This window comes from Prionailurus viverrinus, chromosome B2 (assembly GCF_022837055.1).
Source record: "Prionailurus viverrinus isolate Anna chromosome B2, UM_Priviv_1.0, whole genome shotgun sequence".
Taxonomy (NCBI): Eukaryota; Metazoa; Chordata; class Mammalia; order Carnivora; family Felidae; genus Prionailurus; species Prionailurus viverrinus.
In genome coordinates, this window is record NC_062565.1 from 59,064,085 (window position 1) to 59,086,669 (window position 22,585).

The window sequence follows — 22,585 nt, forward strand, 5'->3', positions numbered from 1 at the left end:
ATATGTCCTCCTTCAATATGTAGATGACCTCCTCCTTGCCAGCGACACCCAAGAGAATTGTACAAGAGGCACAAAAACCCTCCTTCAACTCCTGTCTGACTCTGGTTACCAGGTCTCTTGGAAAAAGGCACAGATTTGCCAACAGCAGGTCTGATACTGGGCTTCCTCCTCACACAAGGAAAAAGAGAATTGGGACTGGAAAGGAAAAAGGTTACCATCACACTGCTGCAGCCCCAAACAAAATGAGGTTTGTGTGAATTCTTTGGGGCTGCAGGGTTCTGTCGCATTTGGATTCCCAGATTCTCAGCCATAGCAAGGCCCATGTATGACCTGGGAGGCCAGGGTGGTCAGACTGGGAGCCCCCCGCCTGGACTGAGGAAGCAAGGGCTGCTTTCACAGAAATAAAGTTCGCTCTGGGGTGACCCCCAGCTCTGGGCTTACCTGACTTAGAGAAACCCTTTAACCTCTTTGTACATGAAAAAGATAAAATAGCCCTCATAGTCCTCACTCAGACCATAAGGCCCTGGCAATAGCCAGTAGGCTACTTGTCAAAAAAGCTTGATTCTGTGGCTGAAGGGTGGCCACCGTGTCTTAGGGAGCTAGCGGCCACAGTCCTGCTCATCAAGGAGGTGGACAAACTTACACTGGGACAAAAACTTAATGTTAAGGTCCCATACTTGGTCATGTTCCTCATGAACACACAGGGATATCGTTTCCTCTCCAACTCTCGGTTGACAAAATATCAAGGTCTTCTCTGTGAAAACCCAAGGATCACTCTCAAAACAGCAAGGACACTAAATCCAGCCACTTTCCTTCCCATGGAAGAAGGGGAACCTGACCATGACTGTTCTGAAGTAACAGGTAAAATCTATGCCAGTCGCCTGGACCTCTAAGACCAGGCTATAAAAAACAAGGAGATCACCCTGTTCGGTGACAGGAGTAGTTATTTACAGGAGGGCACCCAAAAAGCAGAATATGCAATAACCCCAACTACCAAAGTTTTAGAAGCCAAGGCATTATCAGAAGGATGGTTAGCACAATGAGCTGAACTATACGCCCTAACCTAAGGCCTCATCCACAGCAAGAGCAAAGGAGTCAACATCTATACTCTCAGTACACCTTTGCTACCGTGCATGTACACAGGGCCATCTATAAAGAAAGAGGCCTCCTTACTGCTGTAGGAAAGACTATCAAAAATAAGGAAGAAATACTAGAACTCCTTGAGGCCATATGGCTGCCAGACAAAGTAGCTATCCTGCGCTGTAAGGGACACCAGAAGGGAAATGACCCCATAATTCAAGGAAATTGCCTGGCTGACAAAACAGCCAGAGCTGCCACCTGTGAAGACCCAGGCGAAGCTCCCACCTACACCATGACCCTGGTGCCCCCAAGGGATGCCCTTCTGCCCCTTTACACAAAAAAGGGAAGAAACTGGGCCTCAACAAAAGAGGGCACAATAAACAAAAAGGACAGTGGGTCATGCCAAACAGACACATCTTTGTCCCGTCATCTATGGAAAAACACCTGGTCAAAGAATATCACCAGCTCACGCACCTGGGAAAAAACTGACCCTCAAAATGATGCCAGCCCCTGAGATCTTCAGCCCTGCTCCAGCCACACCCTAGAAGCTGGCTAGCCTGCACATGGCAGAAGCTTGAGGAACCAGCGTGTGGACCAAGTCCGGAGACTCAGATGCAACTCTGCCAACCCTTGCCCCTTACCAGTGTCATAACCCTGATCTTGTTCCTTACTATTGGATTAATAGAGGCTGCCCCACATCCTGGCTCCCTGCCCTGGCAGGACCCTTTGTTTCCATAATTTTACTTGTGACCATCAGCCCCTGTATCCTAAACACTCTGGTATGCTTCACTGTAAACACCATTGCTCGGCAAACTGCAACACGTATCTTAGCCCTCCAAGGGTACCAAACCCTAGAGCTAAAGGGTGATGCCTACTAAAAAAGATTTTTAAAAAAGGCATCAAAGGAGGGAATGTTGGGAAAACAAGTAAAGTTACGCACCATAAAATGGCCCATGGGACTAACCTAAGCTCTAGTCCCTAGCTTCGAGACTCCTCTTCCGGGTTCTTCTTCCTGACTTGCTTGCCATACATGCCAAATTACTACTAATGCAGAATGTGGAATCAACGGACAATAAATTGTCCCCCATGCTTGTGCTTGTGACTCAGATCTCTGGAGAGGGATCTCCTCTAAACCCACTGGCGTAAAATAAAACTCTGATCCACAATAGATCTCCAAGTGCCGCTTGGTTTTTTCCATCAGCAATCCAGCCTGATTCCATAACAATATATACACATACATATATATACACATATATACTTCACCAAAGATATACATCTTTAAAATACATCACTACCAAGACATTTGATATGTAGTTACCATCCCTTCATTCATTTAACTCATTTATTGACCTATTATAAAATATCTTTTTAGTATCAATATGAAATAAAATTATATTCAGACAAACAGAAAATGGAGAATTTATCACAGCAGAAATGCTTAAAAGGATATGCTAAATGGTGATTGTCATATATATGGTAAGAGAAAGCTATTGAAAGCCTGGAGATATAGAAAGGAAATAAATACAATAAAAGAGAAAAATGTGGGTAAATCTAAATAAATATTGCCTATATAAAATAATAACATCTTCTGTAGTTTTAAGTATATGTAAAACAACAAATTCAAAAATATGCACATATCTGGAGGAATTAAATGTGCTAAAAGTGTGTCAGGACTATGCATTCTCTGGAATGTGGTACAAGTACTAATTTATATTAAAACATGTTAAACTAGGGGCATCTGGGTGGTTCAGTCAGTTAAGAATCTGACTCTTGATTTTTGGCTTGGGTCATGCTCTCACAGTTAGTGAGATTGAACCCTACATTGGGCTCTATGCTGACAGAGTGGAGCCTGCTTGGGATTCTCTCTCTCCTTTTCTCTCTGACCCTTCCCCACTTACACAGGCTCTTTCTCTATCCCTCAAAATAAATACACATTAAAAAATAAATAAAATGTTAAACTAATTAAAAATGTTGTAATCTGTAGGGTAGGCCTCTAAAAGTAGTAAAAGTATACATAAACATCAAATTAATAGAGGGGGAAATAGAAAGAGGAAATACTTAACCCATGCATAAGAATATAGGAAAGGAGAAACAAATGTAACATAGAAAAACTGAAACAAATGGAAAACAAATAATGTAGGGATACCTTTAAATCCAAATACAAAACAATTACATTAAATATAAATGGACTAAAATGTCCAAATGAAAGACAAAGGCAAAGGTAATATTAGAGAAAGGAGCATCCCAGAAAAAAAGTGTTAAATAAGAAATTGTGTTAATCTATAAAAACATGAATTACAAGATAAGCTGAAGATTTTGGGATATATGCTAAATAACATACCTCAAATTAAAAAAGCAAAATTTTAGAACTAGTTGGAAATTATTAAAAAGCAATTGTCACAGGGACTCTTATATTGCATGTGTGTGTATATATATGTACATATTTATATATGCACATGTGTATGTTTATATCTATGAAAACATATAGGGAAGTGAATCCAATATTTTGTTACACATTAAAACCATATGGAAGCTGGGCGTACAGACTGAAACATTTTTCTTCTTCAACAGAACTTTCAAACATTTGAACATGTTACACCTGAGGTAGCACCTTAATATGTCCTGAGATTATTCTTATCCCCAATTTATATGTAAGCCATAGAAAACTAAATTTTATAGTAAAAAAAATTATTTATTTATTTTAAGTGGAGGAGGGACAGAGAGGAGAGACAGAATCTCAAGCCAGCTCTGCACCATCAGTGCAGAGCCCAATGTGGAGTTCGAACTCACGAACTGTGAGATCAAGACCTGAACCAAGATCAAGAGTCAGATACTTAACTGACTGTGCCACCCAGGTGCCTCAAGAAAAATAAATTTTAAAGAATATACGTAAATTACATTATTCCAAATATCCAAGCACTACTCTAAAAAAATTATATTCTAAGCCAGTATGGGCAGATGAGTCATATGAATCCAACATTCATTACTTTTGCCCTCAAAAGGGTTCTTCTCTCTCCACTTCCTCACCAACACCTGTTGTTTCTTATGTTGTTAATTTCAGCCATTCTGAAAGGTATAAGGTGGTATATCATTGTGGTTTTGATTTGTATTTCCCTGATGATGAGTGATGTTTAGCATCTTTTCATGTACCTGTTCCCCAGCTGGATGCCTTCTTTAGAAAAGTATCTATTCATGTGTTCTGCCCATTTGTTAACTGTGTTGTTTGTTTTTTTGGGGTGTTGTTTGATAAATTTTACAGATTTTGCATACTAACCCCTTTATCAGATATGTCATTTGCACATATCTTCTCCCATTCTGTAGGCTGCCTTTTACTTTGTTGATTGTTTCCTTTGCTGTGAAGAAGCCTTTTGTCTTGCTGAGGTCCCAATAGTTTATGTTTGCTTTCATTTCCTTTGACTTTCAGCCTCTCTCTGCCCTTCCCCTGCTAGCTCTCTCACTCTCTCTCTCTCTCAAAATAAATAAATAAAATTTTTAAAAATGAGATGCAAAACCACCTGGATATAGTAACTTTCATGACCTGATTATATATAAATTAATAACATTCTTTGACTTCCCTCTGTCAGTTCCAGGTTCGATAGAAAAACAATTAGGGACAAAGAGAGCTTTCTGTGGACCCCAATGAACTCTGTCAGTAAGAACAGACTCACCAAAGTCCTAAAGTATGTGTGTATTGATACTACCTCATACTGGGCAGGCCATCTGAGAAATAACTGAATATAATAGAACACTGATAATCAGTCATCAATACTTGAGAGTGTATAAAGGCACCTGGGTTCCAGCTGAAGCACAAATTTGGTTGAGGCATACCCTTGAATTTCTATAGGACTAGAAGCTAACAATGTGTAAAAAATGTATGGGATTTGAAAATGTTTCTATTGCCAAGGTAATTAAGATTTAAAAAGTAAAGAAAGTTGTCATCTGGAAGGATAGAGAACCACAGAGCTGTGTAAGTCAAATTTACAATCTATGCCTATAGCAGAGAAAGAGTTTGCTTTTAAGATAGGGGACCTTACTATGTAAATCTGTTGAAAAGAAGGCAGGATATCAAGGGCTTGGCTCAGGCCCATTTTAAATAGGGAAAAGCTGGGCCTAATTGTATAGAACAGCATGGATCCTTCTGCTAATCAAAGAGCTTCCTAGCCTCTTCTTGTTATCAAGACAACAATAAGAGGAGGAAAAAGAGAATTTGGTTACTTATGTCAAGAGCAGGAGAAACCCAAAATATGTGAAGTAAAGGCAAAGATAATTTTAGGTAAGAAGAGCTCTTATTTCGACTATAAAACATTTTAGAAACCAGCAGTGTTGAAAGTGTCAAAGTGACAAGGAAAAAAATTAACTAAAAAAAAGATAAAATTTTGATTCCATCACTAAAATATCATAGATACAACAGGAGAATTGCCAAAAGACTATTGCTTGAAAAAAATCCATTGGAATTACTCTCACATTTCAAAATCTTTGTAGAACTTTGGGGCACTTGGGTGGCTCAGTCAGTTAAGCCTCTGACTTCAGTTCTGGCCATGATCTCACAGTTAGTGGGTTCGAACTCCATGTCTGGTTCTATGCTGACAGCTCAGAGCCTGGAGACTGCTTTGGATTCTGTGTCTCCCTCTCTCTCTGTCCCTCCCCTGCTCATGCTCTGTCTCTCTCTCTCTTCCTCTCTCTTTCAAAAATAAATAAACATTAATTTTTTTTAATATATCTTTGGGGCACTTCAGATAACAGCACTGGAATCAAATTTAAATTATGTAAGATCCACCCAAGTATATGGCCTTACCATTTGATGGCATCACCTTAACTCCAGGAGTTAGTGGTCACCAGAAGATTAGAATAGATAGGTTCCTTATGCTATGCTGAATGGCAGCCCATACTTAAAGCTCAATTTTACATTTTCATATACACACAAGCGCTCTTCATGAATATAATGTAATGGGTTAGAAGAGTGGTGCTCAAAGTGTGGTTCGTGAACCAGCAGCATCAGCATCAGCCACACCTACTGAACCCTAGAATTACTGAATGAGAAACACTTGAGGTAGGGCTGACACTACATATAGAGATAACGTTTAACCTAGAAGTTTGCATATAAGGCTAAAATTTCCCAAAAAGATGACAGGATTAAAAAAGGAGGTAATCACCCTCATATGAAAGGTATGCTAACACCTTACAGATTTCTATAGGAAACACATGAGTTCATAGACGGAGGTGGAAAAACTAGATCAAGGGGAAAAAATAGAGGGGTAGAAACCAGATGGAAGGGGAGAAAGGGAAAGAAGAAATAAAATATAAAGGGAAAAGGAACTAGGTAGGTGAGAAGAGATTGAATAAAGAATCTAGGTGAAGGGAGAGAGAACTGACAACTGGGAGAAGCCAGACAGAGGGAGAGAAAGGAGTGGAGAAAAAAAGTGGAGCACTGATTTTAAATTGCTCGCAAAATATTCTTCTTTCAATGGGATTAATTCTGTACCCTTGGGAAAATTTAGAATTATCAGTTTCTTCCCATTTCACTGTGTGAAGAGTTTAAGAGTAGAAGTGAATATCTGGATATAAGGAAACCCACAGAGTTCTTTATAATACAGTAGAAACAGACCTCATAGAAGATACATGCTTTCCTAATAATACTCACCAATGGTGAGTATTACATGTGGTTGAACTATTTAGATTGTATTTTATATATATATATATATATATATATGTATATATATATATATATATATATACACACACACACACACACACACACAATTAATGATCATACATATATAATGACATATATATATAAAATACATAATTAATGATCATATAATTTACAACCAATATACAATATTGATACACAAAATGATAGGATGCTCACTATGTGTGCACATACATATACATATGTACATATACACACAGAATATGCAAATATCAAAGGACGTTTTCTCTTAGTAATGGTATTAAGAAGAGTTAAATTCCATTCTTTATTCCATTTTATGTTAGTTGGTGATTACTATTATATTTTCACTGAATTTTGGAGGACATTCTATGTTTACAAAACAGGTGTATATATGTGTTTTTCCCCTTAAGGCAGATACCTATGTTTCAACAATGCTAGCACATTTTATGTTATTTTATTTTTACTAAGAACATGTTTGAAAAAAAAAAAAAAAAGAACATGTTTGAAATGTGAAATGTCAAGTAAGGAGACAAACTTTTTAGCAAGCTTACCAGAATTTATACAGCAAATATATTTTCATCTTAAAAAAAAAAAACTAATCTGGATGGCCACACATTTATTCCAATAATATCACCAATTCCATTCTTGGAACTTATCTTTTTAAATTAACTCCAAAACCTTCAGGATATTACTTCAAATATCAAACAGGGAAAATATTTTTCATTTTAAGATGGAAATCCAAATAATGTTTAGTTGGCTCTGCTTAATAAAAGGGGATATCAAATTACACAAAACTGTTTTTCATTATTTTGCTTAAAATTAGGTGTGGTTTAAAAGTGACAATATTATTTTTTTCTGTGTGGCCTCCATACTGCTTTTTATAAAGCAATTAAACTAAAGAAGTTTTGAAATTATTAACAATTATTTTAATGTAAGACCAAGCATAAAATCCTCAAGTAATATAAATTTGAATGCTTAATTTCTGATATTTTTATATCAAAAGATGCCTTATTACTACACAGCCAACGTGACTGTCATCCTATATAACTTTACAGAAGATAAAGTATGTTTGTGGTTTTATGGAGTTTTTTTAATTTTACTAATGGAGCATTAAACTGACTGAGAAAATACTGAAACTAAGTTTCATTTTTAATGTAAGCACTCAGTATGCTTAGGCAGCCAAAGAGGAGGTTGAAGGGCAATACTGAAGCTGTTTAGGCAAAATTATTGGGAGGTTATGGCTGCCTGTTTTTCTCCACAGACCTTTGACATATATATCATATTCTCTATGGTTCAGCCTGGACTTTTTAGCCTCATTTGCATGAGCCAAGGCTGCGTAGTCAGCAATGTAATTGCCCAAAGAAACAATCCTATTATTCTAAGTGAAGATATTGTTACTTTGCTAAATGAGAAAGCAGCCTACAGTACTAATCATTAGCTACATTTGAAATACATTAAATAAACGTGCTAACATTATCCAGTAGAGAATTTGAGTTCTCAGAAATACTTGCCTGTAGATCCTGGGACACAATTGCAGAAGAAATAGCCACTTAAATGTCTACTGGCTGCTCCATTTTTGCAGGGCACAGGTTTACAATCTTTGGTTTCTATTTCACAGACATTTCTTCCATGTCTTTGCAGACCACCGTTGCACTTGTGCAAATGGACCAAGCAGAGGCCATGCACTGATGTACTCTGGTTTCCTAAGCAATCCTCAGCATTGAGGATACATAATGGGTCCATGTAACCAAGAGAACAGCTGCATCTGCAACATGCAAAAACACAAAATCCAATTAGTCATATAATTTAAATATTTATCCCATATGTACTTAAATACACAGGATAGCAATACAATAAATATGGTTGTGGGCACACTTTTATATATTCTGATGGAAAATGTCCATACTGGGCACCTGGATGGCTCAGTTGGATGAGCACCCAGCTCTTGGTTTCGGCTCTGGTCATGCATGATCTTGTAGTTTGTATATCGGGCTCCTCACTGACATCGTGGAGTTCTCTTTCTCCCTCTCTTTCTCTCTTAAAATAAATAAAAAAACTTTAAAAAAGAAGAGAAAAGAAAAGAAAATATCCATCCTGGGTCACTGAGTCAGTTAAGCATCTGACTTGATTTCAGCTGAGGTCATGATCTTAGTGAGGTGAGATAGACCCCACTTAGGGCTTCACGCTGAGTGTGGAGCCTGCTTGGGATTCTTCCTCTACCTCTCTCTGCCCCTCCCCCTTCAAAATAAATAAAATAAGAAAGAAAATGTCCATACTTGGCAAACTTAATTTTGCCTTATTGTGCAGAATGAGTGAAAAGAACTTTGGTGAAAGACAGAAGTAGACTCAAAATACAGGTTCTGCCACTTTAATTTCTATGTAACCTAGGACAGTGTCATTAACTCTGGTGAGACTAAATGACAAGGTTAGTGTCTCTGTGTTCGTCAGGACTTAGGTAAAAATTTGCAGTACTGTTTTGTAGTGTGACAAATTAGCTTCTGCTGACAATTAGCTTCTTTGATTGCAATACAAGTGCTTGCAATAAACTTTTGTCAAGGCATTCATTTCAAAGACATGTATCCTGAATAGACACACTGCCAGCTACACAACTAAAGCCCCACCGGAAGTTCCTCTTTTTAGAAAGCACTGGTTGACCTAGACGACTGCGTGACTCTGCTTTTCCCTCGCCAGGCTTTAATTTCCGCTGACTGGTGTGTTTTAAATTCACCAGCATAGTGAACTCAAGAATCCCTAGATACCACCCTCTCCTCCCCCAAAAAGCCACAATTCTAGATCTGCCCTCTCTTTACCTAAGATGCAACCTCTCCCAGAAGCGAACCCTGTGCTGGCCAGAAGCGGTGATTAAAAAAAAAAAAAAAAAAAAATTCAAAGTTTCCTGATAATTGTTGCTGAGGTGCATAATAAGAATAATAAAATAATAAAAACCACCCGGAGAGTCTTGTAGCAACACTGGCCTGTGGAAATACTTGCGAGGGCTCGCAGAAGTTAGCATAGGCCCAAGTGCTGTAGGCCTCTGGCATTCCCAGCGGCGAAGTGAGTGTCCCAGACATTGGCTGCAGGCGGGTGAGTGAACACCCCAGGCATGACGAGCCGATAGCAGCACTATCGATAGGCTGAGGCGCACAAATCAAGTTTGAAGTATTTAATCTCATGCCTATGAGAAATGGGTTTTATTTATTTTTTAATTTTTTTTAACATTTATTTATTTTTGAGACAGAGAGAAACAGAGCATGAACGGGGGAAGGTCAGAGAGAGAGGGAGACAGAATCTGAAACAGGCTCCAGGGTCTGAGCTGTCAGCACAGAGCCCGACGCGGGGCCTGAACTCACGGAGCGTGAGATCATGACCTGAGCCGAAGTCGGACGCCTAACCGACTGAGCCACCCAGGCGCCCCTAGACATGGGTTTTAATTAATAATAGTTTTTATTCATAGTATTCATTCATTTCTATATTAATTCCATAAATATATGTTTGCATTTTCTATATGACTGGCATTGACCTAAATACACTGAACATTCATTCTTGTTTCTCGACATACTTTCCTATATGCTAGGCACCACCTTAGGTAAAGTGGATTATGATATGCCATTTTAATACAATTATACACTGTATAATATGCGCCCATTTATTCCTTTGAATATTGTAGATACATGCATAAAAAGCATCAGAAGAAGGATGCATAAGGTGATGAAGAAACATAAATCACATAGATAATCTTTGGTCTAAAGTAAAGTGTTGTGATTTTAAAGTATCCTTTGCCAACTATTCAAAGGGCACTTAAGATAATCATATAAACATGTCAATGAGTTGAGAAGAGCAATGTCAAATTACTTTTCTTGTTATTATTAATGAAAATTAACCTAATGAACCTAAGTCATTACACTCATAAATTTATATGATGGTAGGTGTTTGGATCCAGCAAGAATGTTAAAGGTCAATTAGTTCAAATCTTTCTTCTTGTAGTTGTGAAAAATTTATCCGTTTAATGCAATTTGCCAAGGATCACTGAGATTGTTAATGGCAGTCAGTGTAGTTGATGCTTTGATATATTCAAAGCACTGGCCTTGGAAAGGGAACCCTGGTTCTAATTCTTCTTCTCTAACTTATTTAGAAGTTACTGTGCCCTAGTTTTCTCATCTGTAAAATTATCAGTACTATATCTCATAGAAGAGGATTACATGTGTTCATTACTGGGAAGGCAAGTCTGCTAGCAGTCATATCATATGTGCATATGTTTGCTTGAAATAAAGTTATTGAACATGGACTTGGCAGCTGTAAGTGGAGACTGATAATAGTAGTTTATTAGAAATTTAAGTAGAATGATATAATTTTTCAATATGGTTAACAAATTCTAATAAACTTCTGAATAAAACATAATATGTACTTGATTAACATGAAAGTTTCATTCCTGGAAAATCCAACGATTATTAAAATTTTATAAAAATATTTTGTGTCAGTATGTAAAATAGAGTTAAGACACTGGCTCAGATATTTATTAAAAAAAGTTTTATATCCACATTAATATATGCTGGGACTTTTGAAAATGGTATAAACCATGGAATGCTTTTTATTGTTGTCGTTCATGGAACTATTCTGTGCGCTGAAAAATTTATAACATTCATTATCTACCACTCACCTGCTAAATGACAGCTGTTTCAACCAATTATACTGAATATTAGAATGACCCTAGAAATTTCCAAAATGTCCCCAGAATGCAAAAGCATCTCTTTGAAAATCATTGACCTAAATAAATTTCTCCAGTTTACTAAAGCACTCACACAGTCTTGTACAAGTATCTGGAACATTTTTCATCCCAATTAATACTACAAATTTAAATGCTGATATACATGTATATATGGATACCCAGTGCAAAGATAAATTGCTACTAAACTGAAAGCTTTTCAGTGACAAGTACATCAGTTTTGTTAAAAAAAAGTCAGGAAAATTATAATGGCCCACATATATTATTTATAATTTTTAAGTGCTCTTATAATTTCATAGTACTTTTACTTTGAGAAAATAAATTGGACTAAAAGATTTCATGAATGTGTTACTAACTTTATTATTAAATAAGCCAATTTGAATTATACTTAAGTTTGAAACAAGTAATGATATGATTGAAGAACAAAGCAAAACATGTCTGTTGAAAATACGGTCTCATTTATAAATACTGTGATTTAAATTTTTTCATTATTTAGTGTTTTAACGGGAAATGTATTCTTGGAAGGGAAGAAATTAAATACATCACTCTACTTATTCCCCTAAGTGCTAAGACTAGGATCCATATGCCTTATATACAGTGGATGCTCCATTAATATTGTTTGACTATATAACCATCAAATGTATTTTAAAATTGAATTATGCTCAAGAGAAAGGTCATCTTAAAGGTTCTGAATAAACAGCTTCATGAAATTCCAAGTCTTAGAAGATAATTTCAAAAGTAATGCAAAAAGGTTAGACCTATAAAAAGCTATTTAGATATAATGAAGTAAAATAAAAAATCTGGCCCAGGTAGCACAAAATCATATAACATGCATACATTTTTATTGTTTGACATATGAAATTAAAGCATGAAAAGTCATAGAGCCTGAAGCTATAATACAGTCAAACTTTGACTTTATATCATAACATATACATTGGTTTGCACCTAAAAGAAAAAAAAAGACACGTGAAAGATAATTGTGTATATATTAGCTAAGTTTCAACTCATGCTATAGTTGAAAATTAATTATACAAAAGTGCTTCCTTTAATGAAGTTTGTTATAATTGATTTTTGGCATGGATACAGAAAACACAATGTTACCTACTTTAGAATTGCTTAAATGAATTAATGACCTCTATATCATTTTACTCTAAAGTTTAGAGACACAAGGTTATCACACTGTCCAGAGCACAATAAAAAGAAACAAAACAAAACAAACAACAACAAATATATATATATATACACATATACACATACACATATATGTATATATTTACATAGATACATATGTTACATGTATTATGTTATGCATTATATTGATATATGTATTTCATATACACTTATTGTCTTATATTAATTATACATATATATGTCATATTAATATACACATATATATATGTGTGTGTGTGTGTGTGTGTGTGTGTGTGTGTATAAATTCAGTAGACAAAAGGATTCAGCGACTAGAGAAATGTGGTTTAGTGGTTACAAAACTAATCATAAACAAAAAATACATACATATATGCACACATACAGTAAGCCATATTTATATGCAGTTCAGTTTTCTTTCTTTCTTTTTTTTTCTTTTTCTTTTTTTCTGAGACTAGAATGTAACAAACCTTGCCTGGAAGCCAGAAAAGTATTCATGGCATATCCAAAAATTAAAAATGAACACAAAACAAGACATTCAAGTTCTTTAATTAGAAAAGTCATCAATATCATAGCAAACATTAAAAGTCTTAGAAATTAATAATCATCAGACTTCCTGGTTCAGAAGTAACTTAAGAAAAACCCTGATCAAAATATATTTCTGTGGCATAGTCACCTAAAGCTGTATTTATATAAGCCTCCTAACGCTACAGAAACAGGTTTTGAAACTATACTTGATTTTATCATATACTTTTAGATTTTACACTTTAAAACAAAACTTTTGCTTATAACTGAAAAATAGTGTTTTGCTTATATTTAGCATTACATGGAAAATGTGAAAATTTAAAAAATAGATCATCAAAGAAACGAGTTTATTTTAAAGGTCCCAGAAAGAAAGCCAGAAAATTCATTGCTATAACACAAATTACTTGTATGTTTAGAAAGTGAAAATAATACTTATTTTAGCAATTTAAAAAGGTATTTACTTTCTAAATGACATAGAATAAACATGAGATGTGTTCTCCTGGTAGAACTCCCTAAGGAATATGGTATAAACCTCAAGACATGGGAAGGCATCCTGGCTATGTGCACCTTTGCAATATTCCTCAACTCTGTACCATAGACCACCTATTAAAACTGTATGTTACCATAAATGGGAGACAAAGGAGCAAACATTGGACAAAAGGCAACCCCCCTCCCTCTACCCTTCGGTGTTCAGGGCTCAGCCTTTTGGGTCTTAGCCCGCTGAGCCCGTGCTGGCATGAAATAAAGCTGCTTCCTGGAAAGAAAACCTCAATGTCCCAACTTTCTGTGTGGACTTATGCTACATTTCGTGGGGGCTCACCTGGAAGGCAGAAATGGTGTTTCACCTCCCTTGTCACCAGGGTACAAACCTCAGGGCACTGGGAGAGGCGACCTCACCTGAAGCTAGTGAACTGTAGGAGACTAGCCTGGCAGGCTGGGTGAAGGCTGGGATGCACAAAGGAAACTGTGAGGCCCAGGAACCAGCTCAGGGAGCACCACCTGTTAGACTGGTAAGAACCTGGGTTCTTTTGGCAGACCTGCCCCTAAGAGACAGAAGGGGAGCCTGATCACCTCCCAGAATTGCCCGAGTAGTTCCATAAGGAATGAAACTGCAACTCTAAGGCACTGGGTGCTGGGCAGCAGGTTGGAGTAGCTGTGTAACTGTGCAAATGAGATGAACAGTGGAAAGGTTCCACCTGGACCTGACCAATGGTCAAAGCAAAATGTTGAGTCCTGATCCTCGGTGGTTCCATGGGGACCTCATATGGCTTAGAGCATGTCAGACTTCCTCAGGAGTCTGATTCAGATCAGGGCTTGATATTGAACTCATCAATGCTAAGAGGCATCTGAAATATCTCTGAGAGGAGAGTGGTTGGAAATGGAAGAAGTGAGTATGCATCCTCAACCAATTAGTCCCTCCCTTCCCCCTTTTTCATCTCTTGTGCATGAAAGTTATCCATTAGGGGTAAGAAATGGGTGGAAAGCAGAGTAAGCTGACTCCCCTAGAGTGTATGTTGAGGAATTTCATAAAGGGATATTCAGGAGATTATGGTGTGAAATTAACTCCTGGAAAACTCTGGACATTCTGTGAAATTGGCCATCTTTCAGGGTCGGCTGCCCCTTCAAGAGCTCACTTGATAAAGAACTAGTTGGCCAAGTGTTGAGGGTCGTTGTGGGGGATCAAGGCCACTCCAACCAATTTTCTTGCATTGCCTATTGGCAAGAACTGGTCTTCTCCCAGCCACTTTGGCTAAAAGTCTGTATTGAAGAGAACTGTAACGTTATGATGGCTCATGTCATGGCTTCCTCCAAATGCTGGCCCCAAACTGAAATACCTATACTGCTGCAGAAGCCTGAGGGAACCCCGCTGTCATATGCCCCACTGTACCCCTCACTGACACTTGAGCCTCTAGCCACCCTGGCTGCTGAAACTCCACTGGAGCCTGCCCCTAGTCCTAAGGCCTTACTACCTCTAGTACCACCGGCCTCTCCAGATGTGACTGACTCACCTGGCCCACCAGTCCTAACCACAGAGATGACTCCTGGAAGGCGATTAGAAAGAAGATCAGGCCAGCGGCAACACCTCCCTGCAGCAACACCAGGGAATCCTACAGATGCCACTGAGGCAAACTAGGGCTTGCTTTAGATTTGGTTTTCTCTTTTTCCATTACGTTAAGGTGGAAGTTGAGGATATTGATTGAGATCTTCTTTGTTTTTTAACATAAGCATTTGAAGCCATAATTTTTATTCTAAATACTATCTCACCTGAACATCTGGATGGCTCAGTCGGTTAGGCATCTGACTCTTGATTTCAGTTCAGGTCATGATCTCACAGTTTGTGAGATAGAGCCCTGCATAGGGCTCCATGCTTACAGCATGGTGCCTGCTTAGGATTCTGTCTCTCCCTCTCTCTCTATCCCTACCCTATTTACTTGCTCACTCTGTCTCTCTCAAAGCAAATAAATAAACTGAAAAAAAATGCTGCATTGTCTATATCCCATGAATTTTGGCATGCCATATCTTTATTTTAATTAATCTCAAATGATTTTCTATGTTCCTTGTATTTTCTTTTTGATTCATTGATTTATGTGGACTATATTATTTAATTTTCACATATTATGAATTTACTGAACAGCTTATTGTTTTTGATTCCTAATTTTATTCCATTGTAGTTAGAAAACATATTGTTATTATCATAATCCTTTTAAATATATTGCAGCTAGTATTAACATCTTGGAAAATGTTCAATGTGCTTTAGAGAAGAATGCCATTCTGCTGTTGCTGAATAGAGTGTTCTATAGCTGTCTGCCAGTTCTACTTTATCTGTAGTGTTCCTCAGTTTTATATATTTGTTCATCTACCAAATGTCACATCCACTACTTAAAGTGTAGTATTGGAGTTTCCAACTATTATTGTTGAATTCACCATTTCTTTCTTCAATTCTGTCAGTTTTTGTTTTATGTATTTAGAATTTCTATTGTTAAGTACATATATGTTTATAATTGCTACATCTTCTCATGGATTATTTCTTTTATAATTATAAAATGTTGTTTGTTTTCTCAATAACCATTTTTTTTCTTTTAAAGTCTATTTAGTCTGATATTAACATAGATACCCCAAGTTTCAATGATTGCTGATTGAATGCTATATATTTTTTTATCCTTTTACTTTCAACCCATTTGTACATTTAAATGTAGAATGTATCTCCTATGGATGGTATATACTATGTTTATCCAGAAATTATCTAACCTGAAAATCTTTGCCTTTAGCTGGATTTTTAATCCATTTTATTTTAATGTTATTATTAATATAGTTGGATTTATTTATGTCTGCCATTCTCCTTTTTGTTATCCATATATCTCATGTCTTTTTCATATATCCATTCTGATACTACTTACTTTTGTATTAACTAAATATTTTCTGGGGCAAATTTGAGTATCTATAGTGCTGTTTTTACTACATTATTTGAGTTATTTTCTTAACTGTTGCTCTGGAGTTTACCATATATACCTTAACATACCAGATCTACCACATACTTAATATATCACAGATACTAATTTAATTCTTGTGTGATACAGAAAATTTATCACTACATGTCTTTCTTACCCTCTTTTGTTCTCTTTTGTCCCTCTATTGTCCTTCCTTTGTTGCTAATGTTGTTATACATAATAGAATATAATGTACATTATGTAAATAATATATAATAATTACATATGCATATGTTTGAGTTATAAATACCAATCATTTTACACAAAAATATTATTATTAATTACTATAAAATAATTCAGGAAGCTAAAATCAAAAACACAAGAAAATAACAAGTATTAGCAAGGATGTGGAGAAATAGGAAAACTCATGTAACTGTTGGTGAGAGTGCAAACTGGTGAGGCCACTTTGGAAAACAGTATGGAGATTCCTCAAAAACATAAAAATAAAATTACTATATGATCCAGTAATTCCACTATTGTGTATTTACCTAAGGAAAACAAAAACACTAATTCATAAAGATATATGAACCCCTGTGTTTAGTACAGCATTATTTACAATAGCCAAGATATATAAGCAACCCAAATGTCCATTGATAGATGGATAATGAAGATGTGGCATTAGAGAGAGAGAGAGAGAGAGAGGGAGAGAGAGAGAGAGAGATCTCAGAATATTACTCAGACATAAAAAAGAATGAAATATTTCCATTTACAACAATTTGGATGGACCTAGAAGGTATAATGCTAAGAGAAACAAATCAGTCAGAGAAAGACAAATACCATATGATCTCACATAGGGAATTTAAGAAACAAACAAAATAAAAAGCAGCCAACAATGACAGGGGCACCTGGGAGCTCAGTCAGGTAAGTATCCGACTCTTGGTTTCAGCTCAGGTCATGATCTCACAGTCCCTGAGTTCAAGTCCCATGTCAGGCTCTGCACTGACAGCCCAGAGCCTGTTTGGAATTCTCTCTTTCTCTCTCTCTCTTTCTGCTTTCTCCCACCCTCTCTTTCTCTCAAAAATAAATAACAATTTTATTAAAAAGCAACAAGCACCACCACTACCAACAACAAAACTCTTAAATATAGGAAAGAAACTTGTGTTTGCCAGAAGGGGGGGTGAGAGGGGGTTATGTGAAATTCATAAATGTAATTAAGAGTATACTTTTCTTGGTGAGCAGTAGAAATGCATGGAATTGTTGAATCATTAAAAAATCAATTATGGCTTATCAGTACAATTATAACTTTTTGATAAGGAGATGATATTCTTTGTTCAAATGATTCATAAATACCTGGATCTATTAATTTCATCTTTATAAATAGCTTCATGTTGACACCCACTTTCTTGATAATCAGTTGTATTTTCCAGAGACGTTTTTCCAGGCCATCTTGGAATACATAGACACCAATATCCCTTATTGCCTTCTTCAGTCAAACAATTGCATTCATTTGCATGCATCTATAAAGTATTTAAAAAAAAGAGTTTTGTAAATATTCATCACATTACAATACTACTATCATCTCAAAGTTTGAATTTCATGCTTTCCTTTATGCATTAAATTCATGTATTCCTTTAGCAAAGGTAAAATAAAGTGTTTTGATTAATATCAAAATCAGTTTTAAAAAGTCATAGTTTATCGACAGGAATACATAAATTGTATAAAGTAAAATAAATCAACATCTATTATTCAATTGTTTTAAAATATCTTAGTGTAATTTGTATCAAAATTTTATAGAGGCGCCTGGGTGGCTCAGTCGGTTGAGCGTCTGACTTTGGCTCAGGTCATGATCTCACGGTCTGTGAGTTGGAGCCCCGCGTCAGGATCTGTGCTGACAGCCCAGAGCCTGGAGCCTGTTTCATATTCTGTGTCTCCCTCTCTCTCTGACCCTCCCCCTTCATGCTCTCTCTGTCTCAAAACAATAAATAAACGTTAAAAATTTTTAAATAAATTTTTAGATGTAGCTTACATGTTAACTGATGTGATGGAAATAGCATTATACTAATAACCATATCCATGGAAAAACTGTTTTCTGTATCCCTAAATAATTTTTCTTCATGAGTGATTTATTGGATTCATTTATTGAATTCATTCATTGAATTCATCCATTCATTTATTGGATTGATATAACATTTTAATGTATCCCTTATAAAAATGAATTAAATAAAATCTTTAACACATTTTTATTTCATATATGCATGGAAGTCATAGTTTTACCTGTTTAAAAATATATTTCATTTTATCCATTTTGGAGGTCTTTCACAAACATGTCCAGTGTATTTACCTTAAAGGAGTACGTAAAGTTTGTTGCCAGGGAAGTGCAACTCTCATGGACAGCTTAAACACAGGCATATCTTTTCCAACTACGCTGTTTATACTTATTTCCCATCAATGGCTACAATGATTAGAAATTTAGTTTCATGGTCTAGTCCTTTGGTGATAGATAAATGATTTATACAGATCTAGTCTGTTGGGTAAGAGTCAATTAATAATCTGTTTCTCCATTTTTCTATTTGGAGCTCATATCACTTAATAATTTTTAGTCTACTGGTAAGGAGACCATCTCTTTGACATGGATAGATTTTTTTTTTCAAATGCAATTCACCCTTAACTCATGGTTAAAATACAAAATCAATCTCTAAGCTTTCTCTATATTTGTCTGCATGTCTAAGTATTTATACTTTAGAAAAAAAAATTTATCCCTCACTGTTTGAATGCATAATCATTTTCTGTATGCAGAGGGTATTTGTTGTAAATTTTCTTAAAGAGGCCCTGTTAGAATTTGCCTACAAAGTTAAAGTTAAATTAGCATTTACATAAGAATAATTATTAGCATTTTATGACACTTTTATTATTCTCTCCATATATATGTATAATAATATATGTATATGTACATTCATATGTGAACATACTATTATTGTGATTGCACTTTATCCTCAATTACATTAGCGTGTCATTTTTATAAACAAGGATATTATATTTTCATATAATATTTTATATGCAAAATTATCAAATTAGGAAATTAACTTTTATATATTTTAACCAATAAATTTTATTAAAATTCACCAATTGTTCTGATATACTATATAAAAATACAATATACAAATTTTCCTTCTTCAACATGACTAGAAAATACAAAATACCAAAACTTCAAATTACCCAGAAGTGGAATATACATAAACACAAGTGATTAATGATTTTATTTTTACTCCTTGTTGGTCTGTACCGTTTTGTAGAGATCGTATTGGACAGTTTGAATGTGCATGTCTTCCATTATCTTGTTTACTTTTGAATTCCTTTTAGTTGATTTGGTTTAATTATGAAAGCAATACAATTAATCTTATTCTAAAATCCAATCCCTCTTGTGTTCTGTATACACACACACACACACACACACATTTTTTCTTGATTTCTTGTAATAAGCTTTACAATATTTTTTGTATTTTTCTTCTTTTTTTAAAGTTTGTATTTTAATTCTAGTTAGTTAACATACAACATTATATTAGTTTCATGTGTACAATATAGTAACTTAACACTTCCATACATCACCCTGTGTTCATCACAATAAATGCACTCCTGAGTCCTCATCACCTGTTTAGCCCATCCCCCCACCCACCTCCTCTCTGGCAAACATCAGTTTGTTCTCTATAGTTAAGAATCTGTTTTGGGGAGCCTGGATGGCTCAGTTGTTTAAGTGACTGACTTTTGATTTTTGGCTTAAGTTTATATAGGCTTGGGTCATGATATCATGGTTCCTGAGATGGAGCCTGGCATGGGGCTCTGCACTAATAGTGTGGAGCCTGCCTGGGATTCTTTCTCTGCCTCACTCTCTGCTCCTTCCCCACATATACATGTGCTCTCTTTCTCTCTCTCTTAAAATAAATTAAAAAATAAATATTTTAAAAAGAACCTGTTTCTTGGTTTGCCTCTCTTTCTCTCTCTTCCCCCCCACCTTTGCTTATTTGTTTTGGTTCTTAAATTCCACATATGGCATTATCTTTCTCTGACTTACTTTGCTTAGCATAATACTTTCTGGGTCCATTCATGTCATTGAAAATAACGAGTTTATTTCTTTAATGGCTGCGTAATATTCCATTCTATGTATATACAGCCCATCGTCTTCATCCATTTATTAGTCGATGGATATTTGGGCTATTTCTATAATCTGGCTATTGTAGATAATGCTGCTATAAACATTTGAGTGCATGTATTCCTTTGAGTTTTTGTATTCTTTGGGTAAATACCTAGTAGTGCAATTGCTGAATTGTAGGGTAGTTCTATCTTTAACTTTTTGAGGAAACTCCATACTGTTTTCCACAGAGGCTGCACCAATTTACATTCCCACCAACACTGTAAGAGGGTCCCCCTTTTTCCACATCCTCACCATCATCTGTTGTTTCTTGTGTTGTTGATTTTAGCCATTCTGACAGGTGTGAGGTGATAGTTCACTGTGGTTAGATTTGTATTTCCCTGATGATCATTGGTGTTGAGTATGTTTTCATGTGTCTGTTGGCCATCTGGATGTCTTCTTTGGAAAATTGTCTATTCATGTCTTCTGCCCATTTTTTAATTGGATTATTCATATTGGGGGTGTTATGTTTTATATTGTACTTGTATATTATTATATTTATCATTGTAATTTAAGCATGCACAGTCCTAGGGTGCCTGTGTGGCTCAGTCAGTTGAGTGTCCCACTCTTGAATTTGGCTCTGGTCTTAATCTCTGGGTTGTGGGATTGAGGCCTGTGAACAGCTCTGCACTGAGTGTGGTGCCTTCTTAAGATTCTCTCTCTCTGCTCACACATTCCCTCTCTAAAAAGATTAAAATAATAAAATAAAATAAAATAAAATAAAATAAAACAAAAAGCATGCACAGTCCTATTAAACTCCTTTCAGGGAGTAAATTACATGGGTTTTCAAAATAGTGGAAAAAGACTAGGCTGCACAGTCAATATAGTGCCTCAGGACAGAGACATTTTATATGCTTACCCCCCTCTTGCTATTCAGACTTTGACCCTGTATCTCTGACAGCAGCTTCTGCACTTATTTTCTCCACTTGTAACACTTGCCCCATCTTCCATTTGGTTATGTTGTTTGTTTCAGGGGCCTAGTCAAGAGTTCATAGATTGATCCTTTGGCTCATGCAAATTTTCTAAGAACTAATGCTTCTCAAATATTGGGTTTCTTTAGCTTTTTTGTTTGTTTGTTTGCATCTTTTCCGTATAGTTTGGGATGATTCAATACAATATAAGAAGAAAAGTAAACACTACCTCCTAAACACACTCAAAGCCTAGAGTCTGTGAAGATCTGTATATGCTTAATTCTCTATTTCTACTGAAAAATACAAAAGAAAGCATACTTTACTGTTTTATGATGAAGAGAAAAGTATCATACGCTAAAGAGTTATTTTTAGTTATTAACAATCTAGGTCACTAAATAATACATAATCAAAGCTTAGAAAGAAAACAATGTTTTAAATTTTTTTTTTTTTTCAACGTTTATTTATTTTTGGGACAGAGAGAGACAGAGCATGAACGGGGGAGGGGCAGAGAGAGAGGGAGTCACAGAATCGGAAACAGGCTCCAGGCTCTGAGCCATCAACCCAGAGCCCGACGCGGGGCTCGAGCTCACGGACCGCGAGATCGTGACCTGGCTGAAGTCGGACGCTTAACCGACTGCGCCACCCAGGCGCCCCAAGAAAACAATGTTTTAACAACAAGGAATAATAGTGCAGAATTCAGACTATGGCAAACTATTGTTTCCTATAAATATACACTTTTATTTTTTGCTTTATTTTCAAAATAATTATTTCTGGGATTTAGGAAAATGTGAAAGAACTAAAAGAAAACTTGGCTAGTAAATATTCCTCAAAATAATATTTCAAAAAAATATTATCCTTTGTGTAAGGGCTATCATATGAACACCTAAATTACATTGAAAGCTTTGTTAAGACTCT

The 22,585-nt window shown here is 35.9% G+C and overlaps 1 protein-coding gene across 1 annotated transcript in view; it reads right to left on the reverse strand.

Moving 5' to 3' along the window:
* The window catches only part of EYS (eyes shut homolog), a 1,626,372-nt gene that overhangs the window by 1,433,151 nt on the left and 170,636 nt on the right, over positions 1-22,585 (reverse strand). Inside the window, exons 8-10 of the mRNA XM_047860135.1 lie at positions 17,924-18,090; positions 8,259-8,516; positions 7,868-7,870 (exon numbers count right to left, since the gene is read on the reverse strand). Of these exons, the coding sequence (XP_047716091.1) occupies positions 7,868-7,870; positions 8,259-8,516; positions 17,924-18,090 (428 nt within the window). The remainder of the gene's footprint in view (positions 1-7,867; positions 7,871-8,258; positions 8,517-17,923; positions 18,091-22,585) is intronic.